The 20,831-nt window shown below is 42.8% G+C and overlaps 1 protein-coding gene across 12 annotated transcripts in view; it reads left to right on the forward strand.

Annotated features, from left to right (window-relative positions):
* Nucleotides 1-1,053: 1,053 nt before the first annotated feature.
* The window catches only part of WNK1 (WNK lysine deficient protein kinase 1), a 167,224-nt gene continuing 147,446 nt past the window's right edge, over nt 1,054-20,831 (forward strand). For all 12 annotated transcript variants that reach the window (XM_065582293.1, XM_065582304.1, XM_065582334.1 and 9 more), the window contains exon 1: nt 1,054-1,960. In XM_065582293.1, coding sequence (XP_065438365.1) covers nt 1,193-1,960 — 768 coding nt within the window. In that variant the 5' untranslated portion in view covers nt 1,054-1,192. The remainder of the gene's footprint in view (nt 1,961-20,831) is intronic.

Here is a 20,831-nt window from a genome sequence, read left to right on the forward strand (position 1 = left end):
CAGTAGCATTCAATCTATTAAATCATATCATTTATATTGCATTGTAGCCCTGAGTCGACTGAGTATGATGATAGATTCCTTTCTTCTCCGAGAATTAATCCATATGTAATGATTCCCTCCCCTCTTTTCCTGCCCTGCCCCAGTAGCACAGCTTCTACCACAGTATTGTGTGAGGAGCAGCCAGGCTCGAGCTGTAAGTAGCCCGCAAGAAGAAAACTACAACTCCCGTGATGCCGTGCATCAGCGCAGTGCGCGATGGGAGTTGTAGGTTAACAACGTTTCTGTTCCCTCAGAGGAGGGATGAAAAAACTACCATTCCCAGGAAGCGCGGGGCTCCGGCGCAGGCGCAGAACAGGGTGGAAGGAGGGGGCGTGCTCCACGGGGCTGTCTATGTCTGTCGGTTTCGGGCGCTAGTCGCCATTTAGCGCGGAGAATTAGCCGGGCCGGGCCGGGCCGGGCGCAGCGGCTCCTCCCCCTACCCTCGCGAGGGAGACACCCGGGCTCCCTGACCGGGGCCTTGCGGAGGAGGCGGCTTCGCGGGCGGCCCCGGTGAGAGACCCGCGAGGGGGGTTTCCGGCTCCCTGTGAGGCGCCGGCAGGCAGCGAGGGGGCCGGCCCCGCGGCGAGCGGTTACTTCCTACCGGGAGGAGGCCGAGGTCGCCATGGGCGCCGTGTGAGGCGAGAGCTCCCTCAGGCTCCGAGTGCCCGGGCCGCGCTTCTCTCCCCCGGCGGGGCGTGCCGGGCCTGCTCTCCCCTCTCGCGGCAGGGGAGTGCGGGGCCTGCGCCCCCGGCGCAGCCGCTTCCCGGCCTGGGCCCGCCTCGCTCCCCACCCCCAGCCCGGGGGGCCGGTCGCTTTTCCTCTCAGAGAGCAGCTGGGCTGTCCCGCTGCAGGCAGCCAGCGGCTTCTCCCGGCCCGGCACCTGCCTCAGGCTCCTCTCGACTTCTCCCCCCTAGTGCCGTGTCCTGGTCCCGCTGCTGTCGCTCCATGTCGGCCCCGCTGCCCGGCTCCCCGCTGCAGGATGGATGTGGACGCTAAGCAGGGACCCACCCCGCCGCTGGCCCAGCCGCCGCCGCCAAGCCCCGCTTTGAGGAGCCCTTGGGACCCTCCTCTGTTGCAGCAGCAGCCGGACGCGCTCCCCGCTCAGTGACACCTCCCATCCTCTCAGCAGCGCTACCCCGAGCCCCGCAGCACCATGTCGGAGGGCGCCGCAGAGAGCAGCAGCCCGGCCCCCCGCTTCCTGGCTCCCCCGCCGCCTCCGCCCAAGAACGGCTCTAGCTCGGACAGCTCCGTGGGGGAGAAGCTAGGAGCCGTCGCTGACCATGATGGCTCGGGGGCCGGAGGAGCAGGCGGCGAGGTGGGAGGCGGGGGCCGGAGCGAGGAATACCGGCGTCGCCGTCACACCATGGACAAGGACAGTCGTGGGGCTGCAGCCACCGAGCACCGCTTCTTCCGCCGTAGCGTGATCTGCGACTCCAATGCTACAGCTCTGGAGCTGCCTAGCTTGCAGCCCGCAGCACCCCCGGCCGTCGCCACTCCCGGGAGTATCACCCCGCTGCTGGGCTCCCCTCCTGAACCCGCTAGCCAGACCCCCTGTATCTCTGTCACCCACGTCCCCTTGCTATTGTTGCAACAGCCGTCTCTGTCGCTTCCCCACGAGGAGCAACCCATTCAGGAGCCCCCTGCAGCAGAGGACATCGCCCCGCTACTGCCCAAAGGAGAGGCAGAGGAAGCCGCCCCTTTACCCCCTACCAACACGGCAGGCAGTGCAGCCACCGCCAGCCGGGAGCTCCAGAACCGACAGCAAGAGGATATCGAGGAGTTAGAGACCAAGGCGGTGGGCTTCTCCCTTGATGGTCGCTTCCTCAAATTCGATATTGAGATTGGAAGAGGCTCCTTCAAAACTGTCTACAAGGGGCTGGACACAGAGACTACGGTGGAAGTTGCCTGGTGTGAATTACAGGTAAAAGAGGTGCAAATTCCCCAAGCACAGTCATTCCCCTGCTGCAAGCCTCAAGAGAAGGGCAGAATCCTCAGATGTCAGGTCAACTGTCATCAGGGATGGGGGACACAGTTTTCCCTAGGTGCCAGCCAGCAAGCCATTCCTTGAATGGAGGGAGCAACTTATCCCATGAGCTAGGCTGCCTGTTCGATTCCCTACAGGTCTCTTCCCCCTTATGAGGTTGTCCAAGCTCTGAGACTTCAGAAACAGTAACTGCATTGATTTTGCTGGAGCACTTAGCCTTCATGTTTTCTAAAGGTAATTTGGAGAGTTGCACAAAATCCTTTACCTGAGAGATAAAGGGGTTCAAGCTATAAAATTAGCATTTATACTTATTGAAATCTAGTTCAAGTCTACCTCCAGCTAAGATAATTTTTTTCAAAAGATTAGCATTTGACATTAATGTCAAGAAAAATGTATAAGGTAGGGGAAACACTTGCATGTGTGGCTAACGTCCTCTTACAAGAGATACTCAAGAAATATGCTAGCAAAGTGCACATAATACAGAGGTAAACCAATGTAAAATTAAACTTGAGTTGGTAGTGTACTATGACTCCCCAGTAGCTCAGCCTAAGTCCCATGGCTGCCTGTTGATACACTGGAAAGTAAATGCTTGCTTTTCATAAAATTGCAAAGGCTGAAATTCAACCTTTCCAGGTAACTATCTGGTTAAACTGGTACAAAGATGTTGCCGTACCTGCCAGCTCTTTGCTTCGACAGAGCTAAGGCTGTGCCGAACCCCAGTCTCATGATGGCAACAGCAGCAACTTCAGCTCCATGGCGAGTTGGAGCATGTATAACTAAGTGAGAGGAAGGTTGCTGTGCAACAAGGTTAAGGGGGAGGGTAGAGCCTGGCCTACCAGTTACAAATATCTGAAATAGGGGAATGGAGAGTCTCTGCTTTTGAAAAATTGGAGGAGGAAGAAGAAAGGCAGCAGTGGAAAGTAATCTTCCCCGTTGCTTCTGAAGGATCAAGTGCATGATCTCAGTGCGCTCTCCTGACTGGCTGCAGTATCTCATGTGCCAAAATTCTTCCTCCTCCACAAAGCAACTTGCCTACTCTCACAGTCAAACTGAAAAATGACTGAGACCACTCTCAGCTTGTAGCATGCATTTTGAAATCAAATGACACCCTCTGCCAGTGTCCTGGGTAGCTATGCATCACCACATACGGAACAGGTTTGTGGTAATAGCTTTGCAAGCTTTTTCTTTTTTAAATAAATCCTAAGACCTAGCAGTATACTCAGGGTACCATTGTCATTGGTCCTGTCTGTGTTTAATAGTGATGCCCAATCAGGTGCTAGGCACTACTTAAACTTTCAGTGCACTGTCTGAGTGGTGCATTATTTGTTTTCTTTATGCAGTCTGATGTAATTTTGATTTGAAATCCTAATCTTATTCTCTGTTTAAAAGGCTCTTTGAGTTCATCTCAGATTTATCTTAATATTCAGATATTGTTTATTGACCTGAAATGATTGTCAGCTTGGTAGTGATAATTTCTGACTTCAGCAGATATCATGATAGTCAGGATGTACTAATGGTTATGGGGTACTATAGGAACAAATTAGCTAATAGAAACATCACATACCTTTTTATTTACAAATAAGTCTCTTTATAAAACAGACTTAACCAAGATTTTGAAGTTAAACATTCTTTTATCAGACACTTCAAAAATAATATAATGGTTGGAATAACCATGTAAAACAGAGGGAAGAATCTTTATAAAGTAAGAAAAGGGTGATGAATTCCAGTTAGGTTTTGCTGGAAGGCTATGAGTGGGTTGTAGATTCCATTATTACTGTATTTCACAGTTTGCAGTTTAAGTACCAATGTGTGATAATTCCACAGGGTGAGTGACAAAGGTACAGGGCATGACTAGAGAACTGTTCTAAGGTGGTAGAAATAAACTAGCAACTACAGAAATGAGCCTGTGATGTATGGTAAATAGCATGTTTTAAGGCCATGAGAGTGTTGATTTCTCACTGCTTTCAGTTGTTTTGACTGGAGAGGGATGCTGTAGCCAGTAGTCTTTAGTGATGCTACACATTTACTTCAGTAATAATTGTAGGAGGATGTCATTGCTGTTCTGTCACTTACATTGACGTTTTCTTGGTCTGCTCACTTCACTCAGACTCAACTGTATGGCTTTGCAAGGATGAACTGACACTTTATAAGGATGATCTACTGATGGTAGGAGTGTTGCAGAGAGGAGGAATTAGTGAATTCCATGCCAACATCAGATGGATTAATTTCTTTTGTGAGCACAAATGAGCTCTGATTCTTTTAGGGCTGTCTTGACTTTGTGACCAATTTATGCTTAACCTTTTCATAGTTTTGGTGCTTTGAAAAGTATTATTTTAAAATGCAATAGCTATCTCTTGTCTATAGTTGAAGCTAGTAAGGTAGGGGAAGAAATTCAAACAATTAAAGCTTACTTTTCCTTTTGAAAAGAACTCTGTCCAAAATGTTCAGTTTATTCTTAGATCTCAAACACTAGCACTGCTATGTAATTTGGGAGCTGAAAGGGCATTCTAGACATAGGAGAGGTGATGAGCATGGCAGGTGTCCCTTTAGTTCAGGATTTTTTTTTTTTTTATCCAGTGCTACCACAATAAGTCACATCTGAACTTTATAAGAATTTACTTAAGCATAGTGTGTAGCCACAGACACCGTTTTCTGGCTAAGGCTCGTTTGCATGATACAGCAGCCTAACCTGGTGAAAGTAAAACTTGATACATACATGGTATCACACAATTGGAAAAGATGACAGAGGGACAAAACATCACAGTTCTTACTTGCAAGGCATGGGATAGGGGAAAAACTGCAAATGCAGTGCATGGAAGCCTACCAAAACTTCTATATGTATTTAACTTAGTCTTTTGAGTATATGTTTAATGCCTAAGTTATCTGAAACGTCTTTGCTAATAGGAAAGGCTAAAATGCCAATCTTTTTACTGTTTATCAAAATTGTTAAATATTTTTGTTCATGAAGTGTTCAAATTATACAGCACTGAGGACAGTCCTGCTAGAGCATTCACGGATTTGGTGTATTACGCAGGCAAGCCTAGAATGGACTTGGCAATAGAATGTCTGTTTAACTGTGGGGTTTCTAACTGGATGACACAGCTGTCTTTGACTTTAAACTAGGAACCCGGTAGGGAGATCAAGGGTAAAATTTTCGAGAGTGTCTCATTTTTCAAAAGGAACGTAGGTATTTAAATCCATTTTGAAAAATGACTTTTTCCCAAGTCACTTTGGAAAATCTTACACCATGTCTTTCAGAAGCCTGGACGACTGCCTGGTGGTGTCCCTTGTGTTTGTCAGGCTGAGGATAGTAGCATAAATGGAAAAGTAAACATATCTTTGGTTCTCCAAAGGTGTGTAGCTTAATGGCAGTCCTCCCTTTTGCCAGGTAGGAAACCTGGGTGAAATATCTGTTTTCACTTTCCTTATACAGGGAAGGTGGGAATCTGTGATATGGAGGATTTTGGAGGAATCTATGATATTGAGGATTTTGGGGCTCTGGGAGTGATTCAATGGAACACCAGTAGGCAGCCTTGTAGGATATTTTGGCTTTGTTCCAAATGCTTTGGTTCTCACTTCTGTTATTCTCCTTCCACTGGTTACAGGCATTGAAGTGCATCTTCCATTGTCATAATTGGACGTGTCATAACTGCATCTAGAAAGAGGTTAGGGTCAGCACTCATAGGCTTCATGATGTAGATGGCAAGCACAAAATCAGTTGAATGTCTCCTTGTGAATGGAATGACAGTAATTCAAAGAAGGGAAAATAGCTATGTATAACTCTTAACATGGCTGGTTAATCTGATCGTTCAAAAATGAAAAACAATTCTTAACTGCCTCTTTTGGTTCAGTAGCATTGCTACTAGGAATACATGATGCCTTATTCTTGTTGCATTAAACTTAACCCAGTATTATTGAGTAACTGTAGGTCGGAGGAAGTCACAGTTGCAGTTGATTATTCATGTAAGCTAAGTCTTAGGTGTGGTCTGTGAACCTCCAGGTAAGTCCCTCCTTTCCTCTCATTGAGTCAGTTTTGAGTGGGATTGTGTAGTCTACTTAGGTTCATCAAATAACACAGATCTGCAGAATAACTGGTTTGAACTGAAAATCTTCTGAGTGATGTTGGATTGCTATGGGAATTAATCACTAGTGAAGGAGCACTAATACTGTGTATCTTTTAAACATGAAAGTGCAGTGGGTATTAGGCCTGCTCTTAAAATAATTAATCCCTCCTTTCCTGATGTGTGTGAGGAATTTGAAGATTACCTTTAAATGGGAAAGGGTCTTCCCTTTAATGCGGAAAGGGTGATACAGGAACCTCCATGTGAATGTTATTTAAGTTGGTTGTGGAAATGCTTCCAAGGTGCTAGTGAAAGTAATATTATCTGGAGCAATGCTTCACTCCACCTGTTGTCATACAGCATTTGTTCCTTCCCACCCCCACAGCCAACCATAGCTTCATAAAGCTTTGCTAACATTCACCACCTTTGCCATTCCTGCATTTGGCATCTTTTAACACAATACCCTGATTAATTCTACAATCATCGATTTTCACATGGACAGATGTCTCAGTCCTGGCGCTAGTAGGACATTGAACCTTATCATACAGTGATGCAAGATGGATGTCAATTCTGGAGGTGAAACTGGTGCAGTAGTGTGTTCTGATAGTTTTGCTTAAATGAGTAAAAGCTGAAAATGAACTTAATCTGAATTTGTTGCTATTTCTAATTTTCATTGTTAGCTCAGCTCTGATGTACAGGCCTATGTTGTAGAACTATAAATTCCAGTTAGACTACACACTCAAATCCACTACATTTATGTTTGGGATCAACCGTCCCTAGTGATAGGTGTCCTTGCTTTCCTAGCAATGATGGTAAATCTGAGTACAAACATAACTGCATTGCTGTTTACATGCAACTGGCATTACTCTAAAATAAACTGCACGGGGGAGAAATGCTAAAGCATGCAGCCCTTAAATTTTACTACAGGAAGCAGTGATGTGCAAAACGTGTTTTCATACACAAATTCCACTGAAGGAACATTCTGGCTGTGATAGAAAATGTAAATAAGGAAACCTATTTAAGGATAAAATGTACCCTTATATAAATAGTTAAATAGGATATGAGAAGTTGTCTGGATGTGAGGTAGGTTTCATTCTTAAGTGGTAATTTTGATGCAGTCTAATTTTTAATTAGATCAAACTCTTAATACAAAGATGAAGTCTGTAAACACATACAAATAAGTGGAATGTAAAATGTAGCTTACAGGCTTTAATATGCCAGTCTGTGCAGACTGGTTGTTTCTTACACTGTTGCTTGGACAGTTTAGGATCACTGAATGCATTATGAATCTCCGTGATGTTCTGTCCTGAGCCAAATCTGATGGGTTACGGGGTAGGATGCCAGTAAGGGATGGGTTTTAGGTCTTCCAGGGTGTGTCTTCCATCTGCTTTCATTGGGTCATAGCAGAAGATGATTTTTGGAGAGAAGTTGGTAGGCATTCAGAGCAGATGACCATACCACCTGAGTGCGTTGGGTGACGGTTTGAGAAAGCAGGACCTGTTTATCTAGAAAACAGATCTCTTCATTCAACTTGAATTTCTCATTTGAGGCTTTTGATTATTTGGAGATGCTTTATTTGAATGGTGTCCAGCTTCTTTTCAATCATGACAGTGGGTGGCCATGTTTCAGTCTCATGTTTCAGAGTACTGACCACCAAAGCATTGTATATGGTTAGTCTCATCTCTCTACTTAGCAGGGTGGTCGGTTTCCAGAAGATGCTCTTAATGAGGTGCCCCACTAGTGACTGTGCTTTTTGCAATGCTTTTTCAGTGCTTCCCATGTAACTGACAACAAAGGCAAGGTTGGTGAGTAATCAACTGGAAGAATTTTGCATTTACCCCAATTAATTTTCAGGCTGACATTTGCCACTGAGCTTTCCTAGGACTTTCAATGCTGCAACTAGCTTGTCCTTTGTTTCAATAGCTAGTGTTGTGTTGATGAGGTTCTTATCAAGGCATATTTCAAAAGTGCATTTATATAGTGTCTGGTCAAGTGCATAGTCTATGATGGCATTGGAAAGTTCTGGGGCAGCAAAGCATCTTTGTCAAATTTCCAATCTAATTTGGAAGAAGGCAGTTCTTTTCCCATGTACAAGAACACAATTTGAGGCATCTCCATATGGGAGATGGGACACTACAGAGGATGAGTATGTTGCTCGAAACTGAGGAACTATTCTGGATATTGAGAATGTCCAAAGTTATCGCTTCAAAAATTTGCTATTGATTATATTAAATCTCATGCTTTAGGTTTATGCCAGTCTCTAACTACTAGAGATGGGGATGAGATCTATGTAGGGGGTAGATGATCTCACATCTGCACACTGTGGGTTTATTTCATCTTCATCTGAAGCATCTGGTATGGGTCATTATCAAAAACAGGATACTGGACGTAGATTGACTTTGAGTCTGATCTAGTATGGCAAGTCCTACGTTACTGTGCCTACCTAGTATTACTTGTGTAGTTTTAAGTGGATGGATACAAAAGAAATGAGGTTCACTGTCAAAAAAAAAAAGTAGTAGCATTAAAGCACTAGATGGTTTCTTTGGCAATTGTGTATGACTTGAGACAATTGCCTAATCAACTATAGAAAAATGCTGGAGAACCTTATGATGGAGGTAATATAGCCACTAAAGTTTAAATATTGTCTTTTCATAAACTTGAATGCATATAAGTGTATGCCGCACTTACGAATGCAGCATGATCATGTGAAGATACACCACAGAGAGTGCCTAGATTCACCCTTCCTCGCATAAGTCATTAACAGACTGGCTAGGGATGACTGAGAGGGAAGAGGAGGATGACCAGGACAATCCAAATGGGGTCGTCCACCATCCTTGTGGACTTCTTACATTGTCATCTGATCTAAACCTTAGCCTAGTGCCCCACCAAGTGGTTTTAAGGCATTCCAAGGTGCTTTGCCTAGAATTGTTGAGATGCATGCTCGCGGGTGCAAGAAAAGGTTCACATTCATGGGATTTTTCATTCACAACAGAGTGGGCATGCTGTCAAAGAAACATTCTGTAGCTAGCTAAAGATCTCTGGCTCACTCCAGACTGCATTATTTTCAAGGTTTCTTAGAAAATGCTCTTAAAATACTTGGATTTAAAAAAAAAAGTGATCAAGGATTTTTCAGTAGAAGAAAACTGAGAATATTGGGGTGGAGGTGGGAGAGCTCTTATTAGAGTTTAATTTGTAAGTCAGGTCTGTAACTTAAAATTTCATGTCTGAGCTGAAGCTTGCATTGATGTCTGAGCTTACCTGAAAAGAAATTTAGCAGGCTGCAGAACATATATCCTTATTTTGAAGCCCATCTCTTGGTTAAAATGACTAGGTACTGCTGAGTGACACATGAGAACCTGGTGTTTTAGCAGGCTTATGCTGGGAGGAAGGAATTGTTGTGGGGGGAAAAGCTTTCAGCGCAGAAGGAGATATGGTGCCCTCTGCTGCTCGTTTAGTGCTGTTTTAAATGCCTGAACTTGGGATACTAGAGCCATCTAGTGATTCACAGGATAGGCAGCAGCAGTACAAGCTTGTTCCTTCTATCCTACCAGTAAGACTAAAATGAGGTGGAAGGCCCACCAAGCCTCTTCAGTTCTTGGCATATCTATTGAGACAGCCAACAAATTTTTTTATCTGTGCTGATTTATGATGTACAAACTTGGTTGGTTCTTGAACTGTTCACATTAGACTTATTTCAACTAGGTCAGTGAGCAGTCATCAGACTGTGAAACTTTTGATAACTATCAAATTGAGTGCCTATTCTCCCACTGCAGGATAACTCTCATTGACTACGATGGGAGAATAAGGCACCTTAAGCCACTGATACAGAAAGGAGAGATTCTGTCTCATGACTTTTCAACTCTCTTCATCTAAATGGCTGTACCAGTTCCTACTTTTGCAACACCAGCAGCTGAAGATAGGTTGTGAGTCTAATCTACTTCTTTCCCTGCCAGTTAGATATACTTTTTTCCATTTTTAGTTGTCTGCCTTCTTTCTCCCCCTGAATTCACACAGTGAATTACTGTGAAACGTGCCCATAATCTGTAGTATGCCTGTGTTCATTGGCAGTAGAGGCATAGGACCCTTGGTCTTTGAGTGCTTTGGCATAAGTTAGATAGAATAGTTGTGATGGGATGCATTTGGATGACAGACAATATATCATGTGTGACAGATGACCATAGTCTGGTATTGTTAATGCAGCTGGTCTGACCAGACAGCCTTGCTTAGCCATTTAAATGTCTACTGAGTTGGTATCAAGGTTACCCATGCTTGCGTGTGTTTTTTTTTTTTTTTTTTTTTTTGGTTTGCTGGCTGATCTCTTTTATGGTGTTAACTGCCCTAACAGGAGATGGATCCCTTCTGCCTTACTAACGCTTTCTGGTGAGTTGCTTGGACTCCAACATATGTATCTTGAACAATATGAAAATATTGACTATTTTTGTCCTTGTTAAGATGACTGAGACAAATTAGAGCATATAAATATTGCTATTAAAAGATGAAATCCAGGCGATTATCTTAAGGATTTAAACATCTGTATACGCTTATGTAACCTGCATCTGTTAATAGCAGCTTCTGTGTTACTGCTAGGATTTGGTTAAGTGATACAGAATGTCAGCATTTCTTTATTCTCCAGATGAGCTTTTAGTGAGGCTTTATTTCTTAAAGCCTTGATATATTTCACCAAACAACTATTTTTAGTTTTCTCTCCCCTCTGTCAACTGTTTACAATGTAACTTCAAGATGCCACCCAGTTTCCTTGGGGTAAGAGCAATTTTTTTCTGAACAAACCTGTTTCATCAAGAGTTATGCATATATGGGAAGCATTAGCTTCTGAAATCCTGCAAGTACTCTATGCTGAAATGATTTGTTCTATTTTCTTAGCCGTTTTCAGCTGGCTTAGACCCACTCAACATCAGATACTTTTAGGCAGGTGAAGGAACCATGAGAAATGATGTCTAACTTAAGTTGAAGGGAGCAGTTGAGACTTACTGAATGCAGACCTGGTTCTGTCTCACTGTAGGTTAACTACATCAGAAATACTGGTGGGGGAAACTGACTAAATTTGTTAGAAATCTCTGATGTTGAGCTTCAAGCAATATTTTTCACTTCAGTATTGCACTTGGGATCTAGGTAAGTAGGGAGCTCTGATGTGTATAGGGAGCTCTTTGGAGGAAACCCAATGCTGGTCACATGCAGAAAATATACAATTCACTGGTTTAGTGAGTTGTCAGATTTACCAGAAGCATGTAGTATGCTGGAAACTTAACAGCAAAAATTAAAGTAGCTGATGGCAGAGTGAGCTCTAGTTTCCTCTTTGCGCCTTCTTTTTTAGTGAAAAAACCACAAACATCCTTCACATGCTTATTGATTCAGCTGCTAATCTGAAAATGGCTTGGCCCTTTCTAAAATGTTTGCATCTGAAAATTTTACAGTGGACACTTGCATTTTTCATCTTGATGGCAACTACAGGCCAATTCAAATTTTACAATGAGATTTTGTTGTTCAGATGCACAACAGGCTAAGGGAGCAACTCCTGACAGAAAAGCCCCACTGCCTTATGGGTGAACTTGGGAGAATGTAAGGCTATGAGAGTAAACTCAGACGGAAAATCTGGAATGGAGCCCCTAAGGCAGTCAGGTACTAACATTTTAGTATCTTTCTGGTAACTCCTGTGGCAGATCAGGTACTAGATGTATTGGTGGTTCTTCTCCACTGGATTTTACTGGTGCTGTCCAGAGGGGGGGGGGGGTTACGAGGGAATGTTTTCTAGAGTGGGAGTGGTGAAAGGTCTGGTTCTGGAGTGCAAATGCATTCTAGGACTTGTCTACAGTAAAACGTCTGTGCTTACATGGCTCAGATGTAATGTAGTGGTCCCCAATGTTGATTCCAGGGTAGAAAGGGCTCTGGGTTGGTGTTGCCCTTTATGTGGACTGGCTCTGGGCTGCTCTATGCAACATGGTGTTTAAAACATCAGTTGCTGCCTGAAGCTTTAAGAGCTGTTGAAATTAATGTTGAAACTGCAGGGGGCAGTCTTCTAGCAAAAGTGCTCATTTTGAGACTACATTAAGGAGCACAAGGGAACTCTTCATGCTTTCCAGCAGGGTCCACATGTGCCAGTTAGTGCATGACACTCCAGTGAGCACTAGAACTTACTCCTCTAGTGTGGATGAAAGCACAGTGTAGACAAGCTCTAAGTCACTTTCATATTGTCTTGGACAGGGCAAAACTTAATGACTTGGTATGACAGATGACCTCCTTTATTGTCTATTTGGTAAGTTTTCAGTCTGCTGAAGCTTCTTCCAACAGCCTTAAATTGTAAAATCTTTACATGAGGGACTGTCTGGTGATCTTACAGTGTGTAGACCATGCCTTACATGTTGGCACTATTGTAATGGCCTGTGATTTGCATTTTTCACAAAGCTTCTTAGGTTCTAGTATACAAGAGCTAAAATAGTCTTTTAGACTGCTTATAAAGTCAAGATGCTTTCATTCTTATTTGAGTATAGCAACTTTTATTAAAAAGGAAAAAAAAAGTACAGCTATTTGTTTTTTTGTTTTTTGTTTTTGTTTGGTACCTCTGCCAGATTAGTAACCTTCAAAGTGCCAAGCAGGTTCTATAGTTAAGAGATGTGTGCTGTAATACTTTCCCAACATATATAAAGACAGACAGGAAGGAATATAAAGTGCCTGTCATGGACCAGGTGTAGACAATATTTAAAATACTGAGTGGGAAGAAAAGAGAACTGGTTCTCTTGCTGCACTCTCAATTTGACTGGCAAAATGACTTACTTTTTAGAGGCTTTATTGCATGTGGTGGCACTTGCTTGAAGTAGGATAAATGTCCAATCTTTCATTAAAACTAGGGAAACACATCATTCCAAAAAAAGCACATCTTTCCAACCTGTGACTTTATTTGTCTTAAACTTGGGGAGTCATAGCAGTTGAAGCTCATTTTATACAAAGTGTAAAATGGAAGTGAGGTCTGCTGTCCAGATATTAGAGACCTGAAAATAAAACTAGTTCTGACCCAGTGCTGCTGACTATGCAATTCCTCATAAGGAACTTTGAGGGCTGATGAAGCATTTGAAAGAGAAAGTTGGAGAATTGCAAACAATAGTTCCACATTTTATATGGTCTTGTCTTAAAAAACAAAACAAAAAAAACCCTAACACTTAATTGTGAAGCTTTAAAATGTGTGAAGCAGGATGGCATAAATCTGACAGTAAACGTTCAAATGTGAAAATTGCTAGTCTGCATGAAAATAAGTATCTGCTGTTTGTGCTCAAACTTCGAGACTAAGGCCTGGTCCCCACTAAGTCCCCACTTCGGACTAAGGTACGCAAATTCAGCTACGTTAATAACGTAGCTGAATTCGAAGTACCTTAGTCCGAACTTACCGCGGTCCAGACGCGGCAGGAAGGCTCCCCCGTCGATGCCGCGTACTCCTCTCGGCGAGCTGGAGTACCGGCGCCGACTGCGAGCACTTCCGGGATGGATTTATCGCGTCTTAACCAGACGCGATAAATCGATCCCAGAACATCGATTGCCTGCCGCCGGACCCTCCGGTAAGTGAAGACAAGGCCTAAAACTTCAATTTCAGATTCTGCTCCTAGCTCTAGTGACTCTCACTGATTTTGATTAGGTCACTTAACCTTGTCATGCCTGCATTTACACACACAAAATCAGGATCAGGCTTATTTGACTCTCACTAGGCTATTGTGGATTTAATATTTGTTAAACAATTTGAACATGAGAAGCATTGTAGTTATACGTGCACTCACAATTTCCAAAATGTGTGGCAGCAGGGTCAGGCAAAGTTAATTAGAATATCTGGTGACTTACTGGATTGTCCTGTTAATGTGTTTTGCCTCTGATCACGTATTATAGAGCAAGCTGCAAGGCTCATCTTTTGCACAAGGTGAGATTTAAAGCAATTATAATTAGCTGTCTATGAAGCAGTTTATTTAATTGGGAGAAAATGAACCACTTAGTCTTGCAGCAATATCCATGTATTGGTTAGTGCTGAATGACTAGAAAATTTGTAGAAAACTCCATGGTGGTTTTGACATCTCTGAAACATCTAAAACTAGAACACGTTGGGTGTACTGATGAAGGACAAAAGTGTTAGATAGAAACTGTCTTGCAGTTACAATTAAACTACTTAACGTTGCTCCCCCACATTTGGGTGAAGTGGAAAAATGGGGAGACTTTTACAATCCTACATTGTATTTCCTCCAGCCAAATAATGGTCTTGACCTGTCCCTTTTCTCTTGTGACACCTTGGGACAAAACAGCAGTGATCTAGTGATCACTTAAGACACTGATTAACCATTATAGTGCTGTTGAATTTTAATGAATCCTTACATATTCTGGGTTGAAGACTTGGCAAGATATCTGGTTGGTCCTAGTAGCTTTCCACACTCCATGCTTCCCTTTTTTTTAAGGGCATTATCTATACTTAAAATGCTACAGCAGTGCAGCTGCATTGGGGCAGTGCTTCAGCGAAGACAGTACTTATGCCAATGGGAGAGGTTCCCCTATTGGCTTAGGTAATCCACTTCCCCTAGAGGTGGTAGCTAGGTCGATGCTAGAATTCTTTAATCTAGCGAGGGCCCTGTTTGGACCTATATTTTTTGGTGTCCAGTGACAAATTCTGCAAAGCAGTGGACTTACTTAGTTGGGGGAACTTTACTTTCAACTTGTAAAACTGCAGTAGATAACTATTATGTAGTTATTTGGGCAATAAAACTCGCAATTTTTTATATATGTGTGTGTATTATATAATATATATACACACACACATATATAAAAAATTGCGAGTTTTATTGCCCAAATAACTACATAATAGTTATCTACCGCAGTGTGTGTGTGTGTGTGTGTATATATATATACATACACACACACACACATCCCACTTAACAGTAAACTTTCTCAAATTAAATACCAAATTACAATAGTCACCTTGTTATGCTTTCAAAAACTTATTGTTGAAAATAAGTAACATCCTGTTAACTTCAACTTTTTCTAACTTAGTGCCAAATTCCTGTTGCAGCTCAAACAATGCGTAACTGCATTGTGGAGGGCAGTCACAATGGACAAGGAGGATTTAGAAATTGGGGAGGAAACTAAGTGTGTGGCTTTTGTCTTTTGCAGATATGTAAACCCTTAAGTCTGCTGGATTGGTGGTGGTGTAGGGCTTTTTGTCACCTGGGATGGGAATGGCATCTGAAAGCGTGGGAGTTCAGTTTGTGTTTTGGGGGGAGGGAGTTAAGTGAATTATTTTTTAAATGTGCAGAAGATTTTTTTTCTTCTCTTGCATGAATCCCCTCCTTACTTTCTGTGGTGAGAGTGGGGGTAATGTTGGCCTGTAGGTGTAGCATCCACTCCTCTCCTGCATCTTTCTCCTGGGTAGATCTCTCTTCTGGTTTCTCACCTATTTCAAGCAACATGCTGCTTGCCTCCATCAAAAGTGTGAGCAAGAAAAGATATCTGGATGTTGCCTGAAATAGTGCTTTGTCCCCAAGCCTGCCCATCATGAATCTGCATTTAGTCCCTCCACAAGCCACTTGGCAGATCAGGGAATATTTTTTCCTGTGGTGACCTATCATTCTGTGGAAGAAAGTGGATTCTGCAGCCATGGAATTGTTAGTCACAGAAGTTGTGACTACAGTTCAAACCTGTATAGATGTCTTGACACTTAGATCTATCTGCTTCCACATCTAAAACTTCCAGCTGGAATCTAATCCACAGTTGTGTTTCAGTAGGCTTCTTCTTTTCCCAATAATCTATTTCTTATCCTTGCTTCTCCTACCTCCTCACATTTTTTCCCGGGGATGGGGGGGAGGGAACCCAGTACTAGATTGGACTGTAGCTGAAAGGATGTCATATTTCAGATCTGCCTTCTCTTACTTCTCAGATGACCAAAACATAAGCAATAGCTGAATTTTTTTTCGGGGGGGGGGGGGAGAAGAGAGTAGGGAGAGGTCAATGGCAGTCAAACTCAGCAATTTCCCTTTCCTCTTCCCTGAATTTTGTGTGGAAGTAGCTGTAGTTTGCTACTTTGAATAGTCATACTCACATCATTAGGATGGGATGGAAATATGTCAATTGTTTCAAATGTAAATATTCAATGCAACAGCTGTAAGTAATCAAGCTCTAAGGTTAGTAGCTAAGGAGTCACTTTCTAGGATTGTAGGCATTGCTTTAATAAAACTGAAGAAAATGTTTGACAGTTGCAGAACTGTTTTGATGAAATAAAACGAACGAGCAGCTTTTGTTACTGGCAAGACTCAATAACACACATTTTTTGTTGGGGGAAGAGGGTGAAGTAGGACCTCTTAGAACTGTGAATTCCACCTCCCATAATTCCTCAGAAAATCCTCTGTTTTCGAGCCATAAGTCCTCAGAGTGACCACCTCCTGTGGGTTGTTGGAGGATGAGAAGCCATTGATTCCATTTCTAAAGCAGCCAGAGAGGTTGCTGTTAAGTAACTTAAATTCCTTCCCTGCCTCCTCGCTTTCAGAGTCTGAGTATGTCACTATACTGTTCTTAGTTTTGGGAGTGGACTCTTCTGGGATTGTTCAGTCTCCCTCTTCAACTGAACAGTACTGAGATAGCCCTAAATGAGTTACATTTAAGCAAAGACAGGGATGCCTGACTTTATTTAGTTGTAGATAGCAAGGAGCCACTTATCAACAGTACTTTTTTTAATGAGTCTACCTGACATTGATAAATGGAGGGGTTAACTTTTATTTTTCAGGTTAAGGAAGGTATCTGCTTCCCTCAGACTATAAATGAGACTTAATTTATTCATTAGTTTTGGGAACGGGGTTTGGGAGATTGCACATCGCCATTGGCCATGTGTTACATGCACTGCTGAGCATAATGTGAAGCTAAGTGCCATAAAAAGTTAAGTACCAAGTAAATGGTTGAAAAAAGCCTTTAATGGGAGAATGGCCATGGTTGTTAATTTGGTAGAATAGTTCTTATGGAGACAGATGTGTGATATGTGAGGCTGTGGTTTTTGGCTAGTGAAGACTGAAATTATCAGAACAATTAATTTAGTTCTTGCTTCCTCTGTCTCCCTCTCCCCTGAATAGTAATGTGCTCATGCTAAAATCAAGGGGCAGGGGAGGGGGACTAATCCTTTCCATTTGAACTTACTAGCTGTCAGAATTTTGGAGTAAGCAAAAGAGCCAACCTTGTAAAGTATCAAAGGGGTAGGTGTGTTAGTCTGGATCTGTAAAAAGCGACTGTGTCCTGTGGCACCTTCTAGACTAACAGACATATTGGGTGAATACTCACTTCATCAGATGAAACTTGTGAAGTTTTCATCTGGGTGAAAGGGATACTCCTAAAGGTGCTCTTGAATGCACCGTTCTGTAGCAGACTACCTTCTAAAAATAAGTCATGTGCAAGCATTAACCAGAACTGGTTCCCTTGAGTTTGCTAGTATTCACTGGCTTCATAAAGAAAAAGTTACCTACCTTATAGTAACTCTAGTTTTTGGCAACGTTTTGTCCACATGTATTCCATTCTTGATGTGCATACATCCTGTGTGAGAGATTGGATTGAGTTGGTCAGCAGTGTCCTTAGGGGCCCACACCAGTGACCTCCCTATCTAAGGGGATGAAGGGTAGATTGGGTACAACTCTAATTTCCTTCGCCAATACAGAATTCCAGAGGAGTAGAACTACCTGGTTGTGGGATCTGACAAACATCTGATCTGGAAGATTCCCATGAAGATTAGTGTGCCTCAAAAGTGTGGACCATGCTCCACATAGTTGCCCAACAAATTTCAGAAACGGGGACTTGTAGTTACAGGGGTAGTGGCACTTGTCCCCTTTTGTGGTCTCTGAGTGCACCCACTCAGGTGTCTGACCTCGTGCCTTTACCTTCCTGTGGTGGAATTCCACACTTACTCTTAGTCCAGTCCCTAGGCAATGACACCCTGTGTATTAGCTGTGCTTATCCATTGGGTCTGACTGAGTTCTGACATTTGCAGTACTTCCCTTCAGAGTCTGTGACCAGTAAAGTTCAGTGACAAAACAGCCTTCTTAAAACTAAAGTATTGTTTTTTGTTACTATGTTAAAATAATTAAGATTAAAAAGCAACAGAGGGTCCTGTGGCACCTTTGAGACTAACAGAAGTACTGGGAGCATAAGCTTTCGTGGGTAAGAACCTCACTTACCCACGAAAGCTTATGCTCCCAGTACTTCTGTTAGTCTCAAAGGTGCCACAGGACCCTCTGTTGCTTTTTACAGATTCAGACTAACACGGCTACCCCTCTGATACTAAGATTAAAAAGGATTTCAAACCCAGCCTCTTACCTAAAGGCTTACCATCCCTGAAGGGAACCTAGGCGGGACTAACTTAAGACATCACAGCTGGTGGTTTGCTTGTGTCTCAGCTTATTTCCTCTTAACAATTCCCTAATCATTTCATAGTGTTTCTTCTTAAACCTGCCACAGTTCTTTCGACCTCTGGTGTGCGCAGATCTTTCCCTGTCCTGACATTGTCACTTAACAAAATCAAGTGTTTGTCTCAAGACAAGTGACTTTTCACCATTCTTTTCCTTAATCACTATTCAACTACACCAGTATATTGATACAGAAAAGATTCTAATAACCAGGTTAGCAAAGAGCATTAATAATTGATTACAGAATAGCTCCCTATCTATCCTCCTCTGTTCTTCCAACAGGCTGTTGAGGCTGCCTGAGATCTGGCGGAATGAGCTTTAATGGGTTGGTGGATCTAACCTGGCTAACTCGTATCACGTTCTTATACAGTTGGAAGACCCATATCAGCAAAGCCCATGCTCGGTTCCTTGAATGTTTTTGTCCTGTTAAGGTAATATAACAATGCCCTTACTACATCAAGTGTATGAAGTTTGTTTTCCTTGAGATTGTGTGAGGCTTGAAAGAAACTGGGAGATAACTAATTGGTTCATATGGAACTCTGAAACAGCCTTGGGAAGGAACTTGGGATGAAGCCTGAGAGTACCTGTCCTTCTGAAACACTTTAAAAGTGTGTGTGTGTGTGTGGGGGCGAAACGCATGCCACGAGGGCATGAATCTTCCCTATCTTTTAAGATGAGGTCATGACAACTAACAGGCAGCTTTCATCAATAGGCAGTATAGGGAACAGGTTAAGGACTCAGTGTGGGGACCCATCAACTGGAATAGTTTGGCATCCCAAGAGGGAAGGGAGCTCCCAAACAGGGAAAATCATGGGAGGGCGATTTGCAGATACCGCTGCTAATGGACCCTTGTGGAATTAATAGAAAATCCATATTGTTGCAGGCTTAACAAATACCCATTTCAGCAATATTGGACTATTGTCAAAGAAGACACTGGTGCTAAGATGCCTAAATAGAAAACCTCTTCCATTTATAAAACTGAATCAGTTTAGTTGAGGCTTTCCTGGTTCAGAGCACAACGTTCAGAACTTCACGTGAACACTTTTTTTCATAGATTTATAGATTCTAGGACTGGAAGGGACCTTGAGAGGTCATCGAGTCCAGTCCCCTTTCCTCATGGCAGGACCAAATACTGTCTAGACCATCCCTGAGAGACATTTATCTAACCTACTCTTAAATATCTCTATAGATGGAGATTCCACAACTTCCCTAGACAATTTATTCCAGTGTTTAACCACCCTGACAGGAACTTTTTCCTAATGTCCAACCTAAACCTCCCTTGCTGCAGTTCAAGCCCATTGCTTCTTGCTCTATCCTTAGAGGCTAAGGTGAACAAGTTTCCTCCCTCCTCCTTATGACACCCTTTTAGATACCTGAAAACTGCTATCATGTCGCCTCTCAGTCTTCTCTTTTCCAAACTAAACAAACTCAATTCTTTCAGCCTTCCTTCATAGATAATGTTCTCAAGACCTTTAATCATTCTTGTTGCTCTTCTCTGGACCCTCTCCAATTTCTCCACATCTTTCTTGAAATGCGGTGCCCAGAACTGGACACAATACTCCAGTTGAGGCCTAACCAGCGCAGATTAGAGCGGAAGAATGACTTCTCGTGTCTTGCTCACAACACACCTGTTAATACATCCCAGAATTATGTTTGCTTTTTTTGCAACAGCGTCACACTGACTCATTTAGCTTGTGGTCCACTATAACCCCTAGATCCCTTTCTGCCGTACTCCTTCCTAGACAGTCTCTTCCCATTCTGTATGTGTGAAACTGATTGTTCCTTCCTAAGTGGAGCACTTTGCATTTGTCTTTGTTAAACTTCATCCTGTTTACCTCAGACCATTTCTCCAATTTGTCCAGGTCATTTTGAATTATGACCATGTCCTCCAAAGCAGTTGCAATCCCTCCCAGTTTGGTATCATCTGCAAACTTGATAAGCGTACTTTCTATGCCAATATCTAAGTAGTTAATGAAGATATTAAACAGAGCCGGTCCCAAAACAGACGCCTGTGGAACCCCACTCGTTATGCCTTTCCAGCAGGATTGGGAACCATTAATAACAACTCTCTGAGTATGGTTATCCAGCCAGTTATGCACCCACCTTATAGTAGCCCCATCTAAATTGTATTTGCCTAGTTTATCGATAAGAATATCATGCGAGACTGTATCAAATGTCTTACTAAAGTCTAGATATACCACATCCACAGCTTCTCCCTTATCCACAAGACTCATTATCCTATCAAAGAAAGCTATCAGATTGGTTTGACACGATTTGTTCTTTACAAATCCATGCTGGCTATTCCCGATCACCTTACCACCTTCCAAG

Source organism: Chrysemys picta, chromosome 1 (genome assembly GCF_011386835.1).
Source record: "Chrysemys picta bellii isolate R12L10 chromosome 1, ASM1138683v2, whole genome shotgun sequence".
NCBI lineage: Eukaryota > Metazoa > Chordata > Testudines > Emydidae > Chrysemys > Chrysemys picta.